A 17,672-nucleotide genomic window follows, 5' to 3' on the forward strand; every position below is an offset into this window, starting at 1 on the left:
TTGGATTTTTAGTAGAATAATTTGGAACACAGCAAAATTAGAATTTAGCTCAATTTGTCTTAAACTATGGAAAAAAAAGAAGCTTTGAATTCATAGATGAAATACTGCTATTCCCTGAAAGCTGCTTGGAGTATTTTTCTGTCAGATACTGTCAGTCTTAATAGCTGATATCAGCCCTCTCAATGTCCAAGATGAGTGCACAAGGGTTTTGTTTGTTGCTTTTTTTTTTTTCCTCTCTCTCTCTGCACAGATCTAGTATTTAAAAGAAGGGAAAATTTTCATCCTAGAAGTTTTAAAAGATGTGAACCTCAAATGATTTTCACTACATACAACTACAGAGAAGGTTCTGAAGGGCAATTACAGGACTACTTACTTTTTTGGTACCATTAAAAGATAAAATATATCTGTGCTTTCTGTCAAGCAGTGCTTAAGTATTTATAGAAGATGCGTTCCGTAAGTTTACCTTGGCGAACATACTATTAACTCAATAACCATGTTGCTATTCTGGACTGTGCCCAAAAGGGCTACTGAGTACACTTACTTTGAAATTGTGTTATCAAGTGCTCATAAAACCAGATATTTAGTAACAGTGGTGTTCCTAAATTAGTTCTTTTCAGTACCAGTGCGTGAACATTTTTGTGAGAAACGATTCATAAAAGTATGCAATGTTAAATTAACAGAGGGAAGAAGAAGGTGGGGGCACTGCACTGTAACAGCTAGAGTTTTGCAAGGAATTGTTTTAAATGACCAGGATTCCAATCCAAGAAAATAACTGATTTATTATAAAAGACAATAAGCAAAGCAGCGCTGGGTGCGTATTGGCGGAGCGGAGACTCCCTACGCACCCAGCGCTGCTTTGCTTATTGTCTTTTATAATAAATCAATTATTTTCTTGGATTGGAATCCTGGTCGTTTATAACAAAATTGGTGACCCCGACGTGATCTCCGGGTGGCATCCGGGGTTGGGTTTCCCCGGGAGGCGCCCCGCAAATTAATTCTTGCGGCCTGAGAAAATACCAGCCAAGGCTCGCCCCTTGAGATTAACGAACAAAAGGGAAAGGCAATAAGTAAAAGATTTGGAGCTCCAGGATTGGAAAGGAAACTGCAGTAAAAAAATTCTTTTTACCCGTAATTCTGGTGCATGAAGATCCGAACGAAGACAACGGAGTCATGAGTATAAGAGATGCCGTTCGGTTGAGATGTGTAAGAATGAAGACTAGGGGTGTCAGGGGCTATATATCCTGGGGACAAAGTCACCATCTGAGCCCTTGATAAACCTAAAATTGTGTCCCCAGGGGAATGAAGTTATATTTTTGGTAGATACTGGAGCAGAAAGATCCACCGTTAAGTATGTACCCACAGGGTGTCAAGTAAGCAAAAGCACTGCACTAGTGGTGGGAGCGAAGGGAGAACCTTTTAGGGTTCCTATCATCAAAAATGTGCAACTTGAATCTGAAGGTCAATTTTATATAGGGGATTTTCTTTTAGTTGAAGAAGCAGAAAACAATTTATTGGGACAGGATTTAATTGTTAAACTGGGAATAAATATGGAAGTAATAAAAGGGGAAATTACGGTAAAATTATATCAGTTAACAGAAAAAGATCCTACTTCTGGACACTCATGTTGGGTTACTTGTCAATGTTCAAATTGTAATAGAAAATAGTCTTGTATTTCATTTAAAAGGCAACTTTATTGTATGCAATGCCAAGATAATATCATAGTTAGTAGAGAGTAATTTGCTCAAATAGAGATTTATACCTTGTTTTGTGGATGGGAGTTGCTGATACCTACAACTTGGGAAGTATATGAAGCAGATTGGCACAAAGTCTTAAGACAGTGTGCCACAAGATTTGCTTGGAAGCGGACACAACAACAAAATAGGTGGAAATATCAACAAATTTAGAATCTGAAATTCGATTGGCAATTATGAACCTAGAATAAAACTCAGAATAGACTGTGTGTCTTCAGGTAATTAAGTTTATGGCTGAAAAGAATAGCTCCTCAAGAATACCACTGCTGTCGAGAAGAATTCATACCTCATTGCTCCAAGCAAAGGAGTAGACGAAGGAGACAGAGGGGTATAACGGTGGAGATAAAATCTGGAAAATACATCCACTAGCAGCCTACGACTGAAGACAATGCATAAAAATATGAGTAGTATTCTAGTGTTGTTATACCTAATCTATATCAAAAGTGTAACAAATGATTGGATACACCAACCTTTTGAATGGATCTTGGCCCGATGGGAAGACTCAATTGTTATAAAAAGAAACACAACAGTAGGCCCTCCCAGTTTTACTGCTTCACTCTGTGAGCTAGTGCCTATACAGCCATGCTTAAATCTGAAAGGCTATTATTTGTGCCCTGCTTCCAACCCTGGAAAAGGATATTGTAATCAACCTAGTCATTATTATTGTGCTTATTGGGGCTGCGAAACAGTCGCTTCTTCCTGGTCTCCTCCAATGAGAGATGAGTTCTTAAAAACAAGTTGGGGCCCCGAAGGATGTGATCCGCCCAGACATGACTTCAGTGGAGGTTCAATAAGTCATAGTAATTGTCTACATTTAAAAATCGATATCTTACAGCCAGAGGATCCAGCATGGATAATTGGTAGGACATGGGGACTTAGATATTGGGAACCTGGAACTGATAGGGGAGGATTAATCCTGATCCAGAAAAGACCTGTCCCACTGACACCTAAACCTAAACCCGTAGGCCCGAATAAGGTAATAACAAATGAAATTGAACAGAATAAGACAGTAGCAGATAACCTTGAAGCTAACATCACGAATACCCAGGAAAATATTACTGCTTTGAGACGCACAAGAAATATCCAAGAAAATATTGGACACATAGAATCTAACCCCTTATGGCGATTGGTACAAACTGCGTACCAAGCCCTTAACAGTACCAATCCTAACGCTACTCTTGGATGTTGGTTGTGTTATGATGTAAGACCACCTTTATACGAAGGAATAGGACTTAATGTTTCATACAGCCTAAGTAATGAAGATAGGCCAGAACAATGTAAATGGAATAAAAAGAAAATCGGGCTTACTATGCAACAAGTTAGAGGGAAAGGGACATGTATAGGAAGAGTACCTAGAAACCAAAAGAATTTGTGTGAAAATAAGATACAACGATTAAACAAAGTTGGAAATAAATGGGCTATACCAAAAGAAAGGGGATGGTGGATTTGCTCAAAGACAGGACTGACTCCCTGTTTGTCCCTAACTATGTTTAATGAGAACAAAGAATTTTGTATACAAATAACAGTCATGCCTCGAATTTTATATCATTCAAAAGAGACTGTCTTTAAATATTGGAATAATAACAACCTCAGGATAAAGAAAAGAGAACCACTCACTGCCCTGACAATTGCAGCCCTCATAGGTCTAGGAACTGCTGGGGCCGCGACTGGAATTACTTCTCTAGTTCGACAACATAAAGGATTATCATCCTTAAGGGCTGCAGTTGATGAAGATTTAGAAAGGATTGAAAAATCAATATCATTATTAGAAAAGTCCCTTACTTCTCTTTTGGAGGTCGTCTTGCAGAATAGAAGGGGGTTGGACTTACTATTTTTACAGCAAGGAGGGCTCTGTGTAGCTCTGGGAGAAGAGTGCTGCTTTTATGCAGATCACTCTGGGGTGGTTCGGGAATCCATGACCAAGCTGTATGAGGGCATTATACAAAGAAAGAAGGAAAGGGAAGCTCAACAAAGCTGGTTTGAATCATAGTTTAATCAATCCCCTTGGATGACCACTCTAATAACAACCTTAATGGGACCCCTGATTATTTTGTTATTAATTCTCACTTTTGGAGCTTGTATCTTAAGCAAATTAATTAGCCTTGTTAAGAACAGAATTGAAACTGTCCAACTCATGATATTAAGGCAACAATATACTGACTTAACAAGAAGAACACCGATTAGAAACTGAACTAGAAGATGCCACCTTTTTAGGGGCTGCTAAAGAAGCTATTTTTAAGCTTAACCAGCAAATTGAGGTATAAAAAGAAGAAGGGGGGACTGTAATAAACCATTGTAACTAATTTGCTAAGTTAAGCAAGGCAGGTACATTACGCTTGAATGATTTGTAAATGTCAAACCATAATATCTTGCTGTCTGAAATATTGTAAAAGTAGAATATGGTACCCTGTGAGGATCTGAAATGATTTGTGATCACTATAACCTATATTATAATTATGAAGAATATTTGAATACATACGGGTAAAATATAAAGTGTGCTATTCGCGTGGAACAATGTAATCGTTTCTCAGAAACCCCTCCTAGAGCTGATACGCAATCGCTTCCTAGAAACCCCTCCTAGAGCTGATATAACTGCTGTTTGAAAAAGCCTGTCAAAAGATGGAATCATGAGGCTTTCAAAAGACCCAATAGAAGAAAAGCACGCCAAGAGACCAAGGCTTCGAGACTTTCAAAAGACTCAATAGGAGGAGGACATGTACCCCAGCAACTCAAATGACCCAATGGAAGAAGAACAGGACAACTATCTGATGAAAAGAGATTGGCTAAGACGATGGTACCAGAGTATAAAAGACGCTGCTTTTTAGAACTCAGTGTGCGTATTGGCGGAGCAGAGACTCCCTACGCACCCAGCGCTGCTTTGCTTATTGTCTTTTGTAATAAATCAATTATTTTCTTGGATTGGAATCCTGGTCGTTTATAACAGGATGATAAAAGATAATTCAAAAAACTTTTCGTGTTCCCCTCTAATTTAGAGTATTGAAAACAACTCAGCCAAAAATAACCCTTTCAAGATTGCCCCCTTTGATTTGGGAAAGTCATTTCTGTGTGTCAGCTAGAATAACCACGATACTCAAAAGTGTCTTGTTTGCATAGGGTTTACATTTGCTTTATTGGTCTTGGCAAACTGATTTGGTTTTCAAAATGTGAAGTTAGTGTGTAAAATCTGAATGGTGGCTCTCTGTTCATAAGACTTAAATGATTCTCATTTTAAAAAGAAAAAAAACCTTCAATACAAGCAGTGTTTTTTGTACAGGAAAAAGTGGTGGGTTTTTTTTATACAAAGGGCATCTTTCTGTAAAAAACTTGTTTCAAATCAGTAGAAGATCTGAAATAGCTATGTAATAATATAACCCTTTGGTGAATGTTCATGTCTGAGCAGAAGGAGAGCTGTCATTTTGATTTCAAGTATCCTTTGAAATATTACTTTGCACACTTTGTTTAGAAATGATTAACATGATTGCTGTAGAGCCTTTGCTTCAGAAATTGGTTGTTTTCCTGCTGAGAATAGTGAAGTCTTCATCTGCAGAAATGTAAATCTACTGGAAATATTTTCCTTTGGAGTTTTTTTCTTTTAACTCGAAAAGGGAAAAAATAGTCTGTATATTTCTACCACACAAGTTAAAATCGTTGATCCTAAAGGTAGTTAGATACAATACTTTAGTTATATCTGGAGATTTTTCTAAGTAGATATGATGTTTGCTAGGAATTTTAAGTCTCTTCAACTTATGTACGTGATGAAAGGAAAGACCTGTGTTTTGAGGCTGATGCCAGGAATATGCAGTGGTAGATACTGCTGGCACATGGTTTTGAAGTGACATGTAACTGCTTCTGGCTGCTGAGGATTAGTTGTTGTCAGCCCACTTTAGATTTAAAAGTTACTTTAGACTCTTCACAGTTGAATAAATAACTTTCTCCGCACAGGGTAAGTTAGTATCTTTATAGGAGATTTTCATTAAAATATCATTCTCCTGTATTACGTGAGTAAATTCAACACTAGAAAGTACAATTGTGTGATGAATGAAACTGGGTCGTTGTGTGGGAAGGTTTTGCCTATGTAAATAAGATACTGAAACCACAGGCTCAAAGTTCTGCAAGGACAGCTTTTCCTGGTAAAGCTTTGTTTGACAGCTTTGTTGCTCTCCATTAAGAGATGTTTGTCATTTTTCTTGCATTGATTGCACACAGACACATGTGCACACAAACACGCACATTTTCAGGTTTAATTTTCTTCAGCTTTTATTTGGACCACATAAAAGAATACCTAAAGTTTCTGCCTCAGTAAATACCAGCAATTGTTAACGCAGTTGTAGTTAGAGAACACTTTTTTGCTGTACATCTGCATGATACCTGCTGAAGGCTTTCATGAATAAATAATGATTACTTTTTAACCTTACTACTTGCTTTAGCTGAATGGTTAAATCCTGTTTTTCTTTAGCTGTGCTACAAGATACTGTTTTTACGTGTAGAAAAGCCAATATTAATGTAAAAGTAACAAATTTCAAGATTTTTTACCAACATTGAACTATGTAAGATAACTAGTAGGCAGGTTTCAGACATTAAAAGTATTGTGAATTAAAATTGAAAAGGGAGATCAACGTTCCTGTGAACTACCTAACCAATGTAATTATTTTGCAGACTATTGCTGACATAAAATATCAAACTCTTGAGTTTCTGAGGAGAATCTTTAAAGTTTACTTTTAGCAGCTAGGGTTTTTGACAAGGGTTATTATACCTATTGCTCTGACAAACCCGAAAGAAAAAGATTGGATGTTGAGAGATACTTTTAAAATGTATTTTTGTTCTCAAGTGAGACCTGTCTTAGGGAGAGGGGGTAAATGTTTCTTGCTTCTTTACCTTTTTGTAACTACTGTGCCTGTTCTTAATTAAGGAGGTAGTGTGAATGTTCACTTTGTTAGGATAAGGTTACAAAATTCAATAAAATACCCAAGAAAAAGTGTTCTACTTGGTATCAACAGATAGATTTTGGTGTAGTTCTGATTATTATTCTGCTATCTGATTTATGGGTAGTTTATTCTGTAGTTATAACAGTAATCTAAAGCTTTCACTCCCCAGTAAAACCCTAGAGAGTGAACCACAGTACAGATTCTTTGAGTTCCTGTGGCATATGCTGACCTTGCAGGGTTGTCCAGATGCATCTGAGTCCACTTATATTTCTGAATTTATAGGCATATGTGTGTGTCTGTAATTGTGAAGTCCATCACCTGTTGAGCAAGTTTTATGAGGATACTTTGAAGCATGAGTAGCAGCTACTTTTTTTTTTCTTTTTAATATTCAATGAAAGGCCCTGGATACACTGTAATTTGGAAAATTAAGCTTTTAGAAATTAAAAAACCCCAAACCAACCGTGTCAATTTTTGATGTAAGCTTTCTGTTCCAAAGATTTGGATGTATTTTGGGTTTGGAAATCAGTGCTGAAGGTCAAAGAAGCAAGGTAGCATGTTGTGGGTGTTGCATCTTTTCCATCATGGGATTTATGTGAGAATTCCTTCTGCACGTGGTGATCATTTATCATAAGATTCTGATAGTACTATTAAAATATTAATGCAGTGGGATCCAAAAGGTATACACTGCTAAAAGAATACATAAGGCTGGCCAACTGTTTTGGCATATGAGCTGCTACTTAAATTTCAGACTGCACTATAAAGCGCAACCAGATGAATCTCTACTGAACTTCCAGGGGACCTGGCAGATGTAAGTGGGTGTGTAACCTGTTAAGGCTTAAGTCAAGTAGTGCAAAGAAGTTGCTTTTCTTGAGCCATGTTGTGAACCTTCCATGTCTGTTGAATTACTGGGCAGTCTTCTAAGATTAATAAAATAAGTTACATGTAACTTTGTATACAGTCTTTGTTACTGAAAATTTTTGGTAGCTCTGAAGGCAAAAAATTTGTTACAAACTGCATCCAAACTGCTTGACTTTTGTCTTAACCTGGACAGAACTCTTTGTAATTATGTCTCTGCTTTTGTTTAGTCCTTGGGGTGTCTGCTCAGAGATGGGAAAGAGTACAAAGTTAATTCAGAATTGGTCTGAGACAAGCATTAGTGAAAACTTCTGTCTGAATACAAATTTAGCACCAGCTTACAGCCAGGATGTGAATGAAGTTGCAAGTACTCTTAACTTACCTTAACCCTTTGAATGTTGCAGCGCGTTAAATTGTGATGCAGTTAATTAATATGTTGTGGCTGGCATCTGAAATGAAGAAATTAACAGTCAGAATCCAATATAACTGTTAAGCAGGTATTCTTTATTAGCAGTGCTGGCGTCATCCTGGGGATTCTCCACCATAAGGGCTCCCAAGAACTAGCAAGGGACATCAGTTTACATACACCCAAATTGTACAAATTCATTAGATTTCCTGGAAAGGGGTGTCTTATGATAATGAGTTCCCGGAATTCATTTACATAGTCTGAGCATGCGTAGTAGAAATAGAGTGAGGGTCTTCAGTGGTCGAGGGAAGAAGTACGTGGTCTTCACAGTGTCTGCTCTTTCAGAGCATGCGCAGTGAAGTCCAGGTGTCTTATTCCTAAATCGACGAGATCGTCCTCCCTAGATAGTATCTCTCTGTCCTTTTTGTTCGAGTTCCCCTTATCTTAGATTGCCCAAGTGCCCACTGAAGGCTTGGAGTCTGCTATCAGTGAGTTACATAGGGAGCGTTACTTTCCTCTAGACAGACAAAGAGGCCTAGGGAAAACAGCTGAGGAGTCCTTGGGAAACAAACACATGCAAAACTTTCATGCATCACAGTTTAGTCTTAATCAGAAATTCATTGGTTTGAGCCCTTTCACATCTAAGTCTTGAAATGCAAACTTCAACAAAAGACTACAATAATTTTTACTTCTGACTATTCAGTTTCTAATGATCTCTACCAAACAGTTCCAAGAGTTCCATTTTAATTCAAATTAAGCCTGTCATAATACTTGTAAAGTAAAAATTTCATGCTTTTACCTTTATTTGTTCTAATATATGTCCGTCTTCTTCATTCATTGCTTCTCATAGATTTGATTTTGGCTATCTCATTAATGCTGTGACTTGCTTGGGACTTTGTCTTTAAAGGAAAAAATGTAACAGACTTGTCTTCGTGTTTAAAAATAATCATTACTGAGTAACTTCTGTTGCCTCACAGTTGGTATCAGTGGATGGCCTTTTTTTTGTGCAATGTTCCATCACATTTTAAAAAAATCTCTTTCATACTGCAGTGTTTTTCAATATGAAAAAGTTTGGTTGTGTGTGTTTTTACTACTTAACGTCCATTTAAAATAGGGAGGGGTAGGCTCTTAGGGCTACTAAAAGACCTGTCTGCAGCTGGGACTGAGCCTGATTTATCTGGCAGCCAGAAGGGTTGAACTGCAGCCTCCAGAGCTAGCAAATCATTCCTTAGGGCTGGCATTGCTTCTTGGATGGACTGTGTTAGACATGTTAGTTGTTTGGAAATCTGCAAAGCAATTATTCTGACTCTCTCAGTGCAAAAGATGTGAGTTGAAATAACATATGGCAGAAATGTACAACTTTGCCTAATAATTTGCTGCTTGGCAAATTGCTTTCAATACTAACTACACAGGAGTTTACAGTTGATGAATATTTTAAAACTTGTATTTAAGTGCTCAAAAAAACCCCATCAGGCTGTTAAACTGTTTAAAGCCCCAGTTATAGCAATCACCTGTTTGGGGAGAATGAGGAAGATAGAATTCTTATGTCTTTTTGCAATTTGAAGTCTGCAAAACTGTATTGCCAAACTTTACAATACCCTCTTATGTTTTAGTCTGTAATTCCATTTTACTCATATTAAAAAGAGCATTCCTTCTTTAGCAAAATACAAGGATAATAGTTAAAATTTCATTTGGTCTTTTATAGTGCCATGTTTCTAGTACCTGGTAGGGGATCACTGATCTAGTACTGGAGTCAAAAATGAGGTTCCATGATGATTTATTTGACAATAACTTCTAGATTTTGATTTTTTTACACTGCAATTTATCAATATTGCTCAAAATTTTGACAAAAATACAGTGGGTTTTTGGGGTTGTTTGGGTCGGGTGGTTTTTGAGGGGTTTTTGTTGTTTGGTTGGGGTTTTTTTGGTCGTTGCTAGCTGTTGCTTTTCAAGTGTTTGCCATTCTTCTGCCAAAAATACTTAGGTATGTCTCCTTTGCTGTATGTGGAGAAGGACATCCATGTTTTGATCGTTTACATGCATTTGCTTAGGGCCTTAAACCATATTTTTTAGTTGTGTAAACTTACTTTGACAAGGTGAGATTCAGGAAACCTACTACATTCTTCCCTTACAGAGCTAACAACATACTTAATTTTGAAAGATGGATGAGCTGGTAGTTAAATCTTAACTGATCTGAGCCTGGCTTTTAAATGTGGGTGAAATGATATTTAAGTGTAATGGGGCGCACTGTGTCTTTTTGCTCCATTGTAACAAGGAAACCAGGGCTTTGATTGTGCTTAAGCAGTCTCAAGCAATGCTAATGTCGAAGATACTTCTGTTTCCTTCTCAGCATTACACTGCTGCTTACTGATACCTTAGCCTATTTGTATATTGGTTTAAAAGGCACATTTTTTGAAAACAGTTTGTGAACAGCTTCATATTTTACTTTATTTTGTGATTGAGGAATTAGATTTTTCTACAGATAAAACTGTGGAAAACCTGTGTTTTGCAGTAAATCTGATTCTTCTCTGTCTTTTGAAGCCTGGAAACATTTAATCTTTAGAATTGCATTTCCTGAGAATGAATATTTGAGTGTAAAATCCATGATTGCATACAATGTGTAGCAGATATAAAACCAGTGAAACACCCAATCTTTTGTGGTAGTGATAGGTAAGGGCATGAAATTTACTGAATATAGCTTATTTCCAAAATTTTCTAGAAATAGAATTATATCACTGCAAACTTGTAACTATTTCTAGACATTGCCTCCGTAATGACAAATTGAGAGCTGTTGCTGATCTGTGCTTTAATTAGAGTGAAGTAGGGAGATGATAAAGTCAAAACTAAAACTTGAACTCAGAACTAATCAGTTGTAGCTCTCCTCAGGTTTTTTTAATAGTTTAAATTTTCATAGTTTTGAAAACTAAGTTTTTCTACCAGAAATGTGAAATCAAATCAGCTATTGTTAATCTTAGTCAAAGATGTTTACAGCATCAGGTCTAGAATATTTTATCAGAAGTTAGGAGAAACCTGGAAGAGAGCATTGATTGTTAAAGCTGACATTGTTAATTCTCTGACAGGACAAGATGGGACAAGTTACAACAGTTTCCTAGTTGCACTGATACTTTGGTTTAGCAAAAGATAAGAGTTCCATTCTTTTTTCTTTCTGTTTTGATCTGCTCACTACTGTTCCTTACTTTGCAGAATAAAAAGGTGTGATGTGAGATTCTTAAATCCGATTCACTGTGTCCTGACAGTTCATAGAAGTGCAAAGCATGGGAAAGCAGAATCTGGCAAGCAGCTGGCATGTTCTGTTATATTTATGGGTTTTTGTAAGATTGTCTGCCAGAAACGACCATACTCAAAAAAGATGCTCAGATAGAAGTCATTGAACGCACTTCTTGCAGAAACAGAGTGATTGTTGATACTTTCTATCTTTTACAGAAAATAGAACACTTTGCTATACAAGTTGGCCACAATAAAGCATCTTGAGACATCTCACAGAAGAAAAGGAGTTTGATTTGAGAGCTGCTTGAGACTTAAGACCAAAGGCTTAGGAAGAGGAATTGCCATTAAATATGCTTTCTATAGTTTAAATTAATGAACTTTATTTAGCAAGGAAGAAATTACCGTTGTATTGCTGAAAACTTTTAGAATAAGGCAGATCCCACTGGTTCTGCTTCTTAATGACAAACTTCTAATTTGAACAGAGAACCTCAACTGAAAAACAAACATGTCTTTTTGCAGACTTCTATTTTCTCCCGTAGTGGCTCCTTGCCTAATCTTAAGTCTTGGTTGGAGGCTGTTCATGAACATGTCATTCTCTGTAAGGCATATGTTTATGCTATCTGGGCCATCTTGTGATTTCTATCTGCTCTTTGCTAAAGGTTAGTAGGATTGGCTTTGCTGTAGAAATACTTGATTCCTCCATAGCTAGCACAAAGTGAAGAGCAGTGATCATTTGGATCAAAGCAGCTGTGCAATGAAGAATGCTGTTGAGGTGTGGGGAGCTGTGAAAGTTTACCCTCTTACTGTGGATGAGTTAGTGTATATGTGGGAGAGGGAGAGAGGAGAAGCAGGCAGTTGTGATTTTGTTTCTTTTTACATATTTTGAGATTCAACACGTGCTCAGGGTAACCACCTGAAACACACATGGCATTTGGTTGTGTTGCATTAAGGCCGGTGGGAAAGAATGAGAAGAAGAAATACCTGAGCAGCAGTCACCTGAGAGAACAGCATAAAACGTTACTGAATTTAAAATGCCAAAATAAAGCTGCATCACTGTCATAGATGTATTTGATGCATGCATGCAGAACATGATCTGTAGGCAGTAAGTCTTACTAAACAGCCTGTGGGTTAGATTTTTTACAGTTAGTAACCTTACTTTGTGTGTTGATGTTAACAAAGCATTGTAAGAAAAAGCTGAGAACTTCGAAGTATTGAGCCGTTTTAAACCTCCAGCTGGAAAAAGGAATGCTTGAAGATAATTATTTTATGTTTTGAGAATCGGTTGGCTTCCAATTTCTGGTTTTTTGGTTAAATGATTGCTTTTCCAATAGTGAAAAGTAATTGGTTCCATGTTTGGACTATGGATAGATTCCAAAAACAATTTTTAGAGTTTAAGTTTTAAGTCTTGTCATTAATTTTATGGAGGTTTTGGCTTTTTTCTTGCTTTTAGAAACAGAGAATATTAATATTGAAGAGTAAGCTACAACAAGATTTGTGTTTTTAGCATCTTCTTGGTGTGTTCATTTTTTGATCTAGATACTTCTGAGGTCAAGGCCAATGTTGATAAACCAGTATTTATAAAACGTTGAAATTTTAGGGTAATTTGTACTATATGGGAAGTCTTGATTTATTGTAGAGAGTTTGCCACTTTGGGGACCCTTCCACATGATGTGTTGAGAAATGAAGTAGAATAATGCCTGTTTTCTCCTGTGAAGGTACTACAGTTACTTAGCAGACCACAGGAGGCAGTGCTTTCTGTTGAAAAAAATATAGGCAACTCTTAATCAGCAAGTAGAACGATGAGAAATTAAACAACTTTGATTGTGTAACTTCATTAATAACTGCAGGAGTTGAGTCTTTCATGTGAAGACTGAGTTCCATTGTAGTGGAGCAGGTGGATTTTGAAGCAGTTCCAAATGTCTTGCAGGTAACAAAGTAGTCCTCAGAGATCTGAAATTAATCAGTTTCCCTTAGCTGATCAACCAGGTAACTTCAGGAGGTTACCCTTTTCAGAAAGTCTGAATATAGCTACTCCTTACTTGTTTTTCAGAACTATTTTTTGTGTGAAGGGAAAGCAGCTTGTTAGTCACAATTTTATGAAGTGACTTTACTTTCAGTTGGCCTCTGGAACATTTCCTGCAAAACAGGTCAGAATGTATCTGTAATAAGATATGATTCTATTTTTTTAAGCTATATAGTATTCCTGGTTTTCTTTCCTGTTTTTACTTTGTGTATCACCAATAGGAGTTGGTTGGGTGAGGGAGTTTTTTTTGTGTGTGTGTGTGTGTCTGTGTGTCTGTGTGTCTGTGTGTCTGTGTGTATCTTACAAAAAAATTATGCACCCTTTTTAGATACAGGTGTTATCACTCTGCTGTATGGGTTCCTATGCCCGTGAAGCAGTTCATTTCAGCCTGTTGGCTCTTTATATTACTATTGGAAATACCTATTCCTTTGTGTTATTGTTACAATACTAGGTTTACAGAAATTTATTTGACAAGTGGGAAAATGTCTACCCGTTGTAATCATGTAACTTCATTTCCAGATCTTCAGTTCATTAGCCAACTTGGCTAAAACCTATAAAATGTACCAATTCTGTTCACTTTGAAGTTTTAGGAGCATTTCTGTTGTTGTTGGCAAAGTTTCCACTGTTAGTATTGTGTTCCCTGGAGAGAATATGTAGCTTGCAAGAAATCTTACTGGTATGCAGACAGTAATACCCCAGGCTTTGTATTATGCTGTGTTGGCCATAATAGTTTTATGTCTATTTGCATTTGACATCTAAATCAGTAATTTATTGGAGTCACTGTTTTCCTTTTTACAACCCTCTGTTTTCAGACTGCACATGAAAACAAAATTATTTATTAGCAGAGATTAATTTGAATAATGAAATTACTTTAGTTGTCCTGGAGAGATTATTTTACTGCTCTTATCTCCATGAGAGTTTCTTTTGAAAGAAAAATCTGTTGTGGATGAGTGGAAGGTGTGATGGCAGAAGTACTCTTACATCTTTAAGTGAAATGGTGTGTGTAAAACAGACTTTGATTGTATTAAGTTGCAAAGAAGGCAAGATGTGTGTTCATTCATCGCTTTTGCAGGAGTAATATACTGCATGCACCATCTGACTACTGTATCTCTCTCTGGCTTTGTGAATTTTACTTTGAGAACTTTTAATTACACTATTCCTGATTCAGTGCCTTTCACTTTTTTTAAAAAAAATTTTAAAAAGATGTATAACTGTGGAGAACTGACTTCTTTGTAATAGAAGATCAGATATCAAATGTAAGTTGATACTGAGAGTGCAGCAAAGGTGATATGTTGATACTGCCACAAGTGGAATTGTATTTGTTCACCTTTCAGGTATTTCTAGAGCTGTTTTGTCTTCAGCATGGCTTTTGTTGTAAATCCCAACAGAGAATATTTGTACGTTAAAAACAGATTTAGGTCATAGTGTCAGAATAATCTTGCAATAAAATGGGAACTTTTCTGCCAGTTTGATGTGAAAAAAGGCGTTTTCGGGCTCTGATAAAGTTGAGGAGACAATACATGCATCTGGATTGCCATTTCCTTACCAGTTCTTCCCTTTGTTGCCGTTGAAGGGAAAATTCACAGGAATTACATCACTGTTGCTTGGAAGATCTGCAAGGCATATTTTCTTCCCACCTATAATCAGTTTTCTTGATTTACAGATGAAACAGCTGTTAGTACAGATTCTTTCTTCATCTAGATACTGAGTGGGAGGGTAAAAGCATTATCTGCTGCAGATAGGAGTGACAGTAACTATTTCATTACTCTGTTACTATTATATGAGCTTTTATGGCTAGACACAAACGTGGCAGAGAAGGAAGCAGGCCAAATTTGGTAGCTTTCAAGAAATAAGGGCTGTACACAACGCATAGCTGGTTTCTGGAACATTAGAGAAACCCAGTAAAAGCTGTTGAACATCCTAAAAGAATGTTAGACAGCATTTATTTGTGCTCTTGCCTTTACTGGTCTTTTGTGTTTCCTGCTTCTTTAATTTGTTACCTGGGTGCCTGGCCTTTCATTTCAGTGGAAACAAAGTAAGACAATGGAAATCAGTGCTAAAATAACTCTGAAGGTGTAAACCTGCAGTAGAAGTTGTACTAATCAGAGATGAGTAAAAATGCTGATGAATTCTGCTTAAAAGTAAAATAACAGTAAATTCTTAATGTATGCATAACAACAATTGTATGAAGTATTCGGTATATTCTGAATAAATTTATTAGAGAAGTTTGGAAATTTTTGTTGGATGTTTCCATTTTCTTAGTCTCAATAAAATTCTGTGTACACTTAATAAATTCGTCAACTAAAACCAGGATATAATGTTCTCCTGTTCAACCTTTTCCCTTTTATTTCCTTTCTTTTCTGTTTTTTTCACAACTTTCTTTCTGAGAATGGGGAATTTTTTCTGTTTCATGAAGGAAGAACATGTTTTCTGCAGCTGGGAAGAAAAGTAACTTTTCTTCCAAAATAGTTGAAAGCAGCTGTCAAACATTAGATTCCATTTTAACGTTGCTTTTTGTTTAGGCTGTGCATTAGGAGGTGGGAGCCTAGCTTGTTCGCTTAGCAAATTTTCTTACTCAGCAACTGATTTTAGAACTGCTTCATGTGGTAAGAGATGATAGCATTTTTACACTAAGAAGTCATTAATTTTAGACTGTCTGTTGTTTGTCTAGGTTTTTAGCCCGTTTCTTGGTAAAGATGGCAGCCAACAATGCAGTGCTGAACAGACTGGAGCAGAAGGGTGCAGAGGCCGATCAAGTTATTGAATACCTCAAGCAACAAGTTGCTCTGCTCAAGGAGAAAGCTAGTAAGGAATTACCTATCATATGAAAAACTGTTAACCAGATGGTTAGCATTAAATACTCATAGGAAAAAATGAGAACATGGACAACTTCATTGGTGCTGTCAGCCTTTTAAGTGTGTTTCAAGTTCTCAAAGATAAAGCTTGTAATAGTAGCACCGCTTCACTGTCTTGTGGTTTGTGGGTTTTTTTGAAGCTGCTTATTCCGAAATAGAAAAGGCATGATTTAGGAAGGATTAATGACACAAACAGATTATGGAAATTTGATAGGACACGATTCCACTTGTGGGGGGAGAAAGGGTGTTGGGAAGAATATGAGACTATGCGTTTGCCTAAATGTGTTACTGCTTTTTCACCACTGTGGGATTCTCTCAAGAGTATTATACCTTCAGCTTTGATATTTTGTACATACCAGTATCAGTGAATTAAGGTGCTTCATACTACAAACATGTTCAAGCTTTTTCTAACAGGTTTCTTGGAATTTTTTCTTGTGAGTCTATTTACGGGGCTGAGAAGCTAGTATATTGAGAGGCAACTTGAGTACATAAGTATTGTAAAAAATGGCTATTTCAACAAAAAAAGGATTCCAAAATATTTCTGATGATATGCTTCTTGAAAGTTTTCGCTTTTTCAGTGTTTGGCTAACTGTTTTTCACTTTTCTTTAAAAACAAAGCCTCTGTTTGCCAAATGATGAATGCTAGTTATTGAAACCTGTTCTTTTTAATACATTGTCAACTCTAGTCTTGCAGGCATCTCTCCGAGAAGAAAAGAAGCTCCGTGTGGAAAATGCTAAACTGAAGAAAGAAATTGAAGGACTGAAACAGGAGCTAATTCAGGCAGAAATTCGAAATGGAGGTGGGAAAAAAAATCCTGTCCTCATACAACATAGATCTAGCTAGCAGAAAATATGATCAAAACTATCTTAATTCTTCCTGATTTTTATCTTTATGTATGTAACTCTATGCATTTCTTACAAATTCTGGATTTTCCCAGGTTCTGTGCCTATGACGAGTTACTTAATTCCAACATTTTAGTAAGCTGCAAGCCTATGCCAAATCTTAATCAGGCATGGAACTAGTTCTCTGTATGTTTTTGCACAGTACATTTCATAATAAACCCCGAATTTGACTGATGACAATGCCTCCTTATAATACCTTAGAAATTGCTGCATGTATAACACTTCTTGATACTCTGAATATTTACTCTAGCATGATTGAAAAACCCTATGGAAAATCAAGCCATAGTTCAAAGTACAGATGGGCATTGACTTATTAGAAAATCTGTGGTAATGTAAAATTAGAAACAACGCGTTTTGCATTTTTGATTCCATGCTTTAGTAAGACCAGCCTTTCATTGCACTGTTTTTCCTTCTTTGCACTTCTCTGTGTAGCTGGGTTCAGTTTGCACCATCGTTATATAATCCCTGTTAAAAAAGAAAGGTGAAAAAACAAAACTGAAGTGTTTCAGATCCTTCTTTAAAATTATTTCCAGAGAAAGCCTCTTCTGCCCTCAGCAGCTATTACTATTTTTACCCATGCTGTCAGTATTGTGAATTGGGTGAGATAGTATCCAGTGTAGCTGGCTGCTAGCATTCAACCATACTGAATGTTTTACTGGTAAAACAACAGATTCAGTCTTCAAAAAGACTAGCATTTTATAAATGCAGACAATTCTGTTTCTCCTT

General features: G+C 36.7%; 1 protein-coding gene across 5 annotated transcripts in view; it reads left to right on the forward strand.

Moving 5' to 3' along the window:
• AIMP1 (aminoacyl tRNA synthetase complex interacting multifunctional protein 1) overlaps nucleotides 1-17,672 on the forward strand; it is a 43,038-nt gene that overhangs the window by 8,039 nt on the left and 17,327 nt on the right. For 2 of the 5 annotated variants that reach the window (XM_074823234.1, XM_074823235.1), the window contains exons 2-3: nucleotides 15,860-15,993; nucleotides 16,730-16,843. In XM_074823234.1, the coding sequence (XP_074679335.1) occupies nucleotides 15,860-15,993; nucleotides 16,730-16,843 (248 nt within the window). Of the gene's footprint in view, nucleotides 1-250; nucleotides 4,671-15,859; nucleotides 15,994-16,729; nucleotides 16,844-17,672 lie in introns of those variants that run through there. The other 3 variants (XM_074823236.1, XM_074823232.1, XM_074823231.1) reach the window with 3 other exon arrangements.

Source organism: Strix aluco, chromosome 4, assembly GCF_031877795.1.
Source record: "Strix aluco isolate bStrAlu1 chromosome 4, bStrAlu1.hap1, whole genome shotgun sequence".
Taxonomy (NCBI): Eukaryota; Metazoa; Chordata; class Aves; order Strigiformes; family Strigidae; genus Strix; species Strix aluco.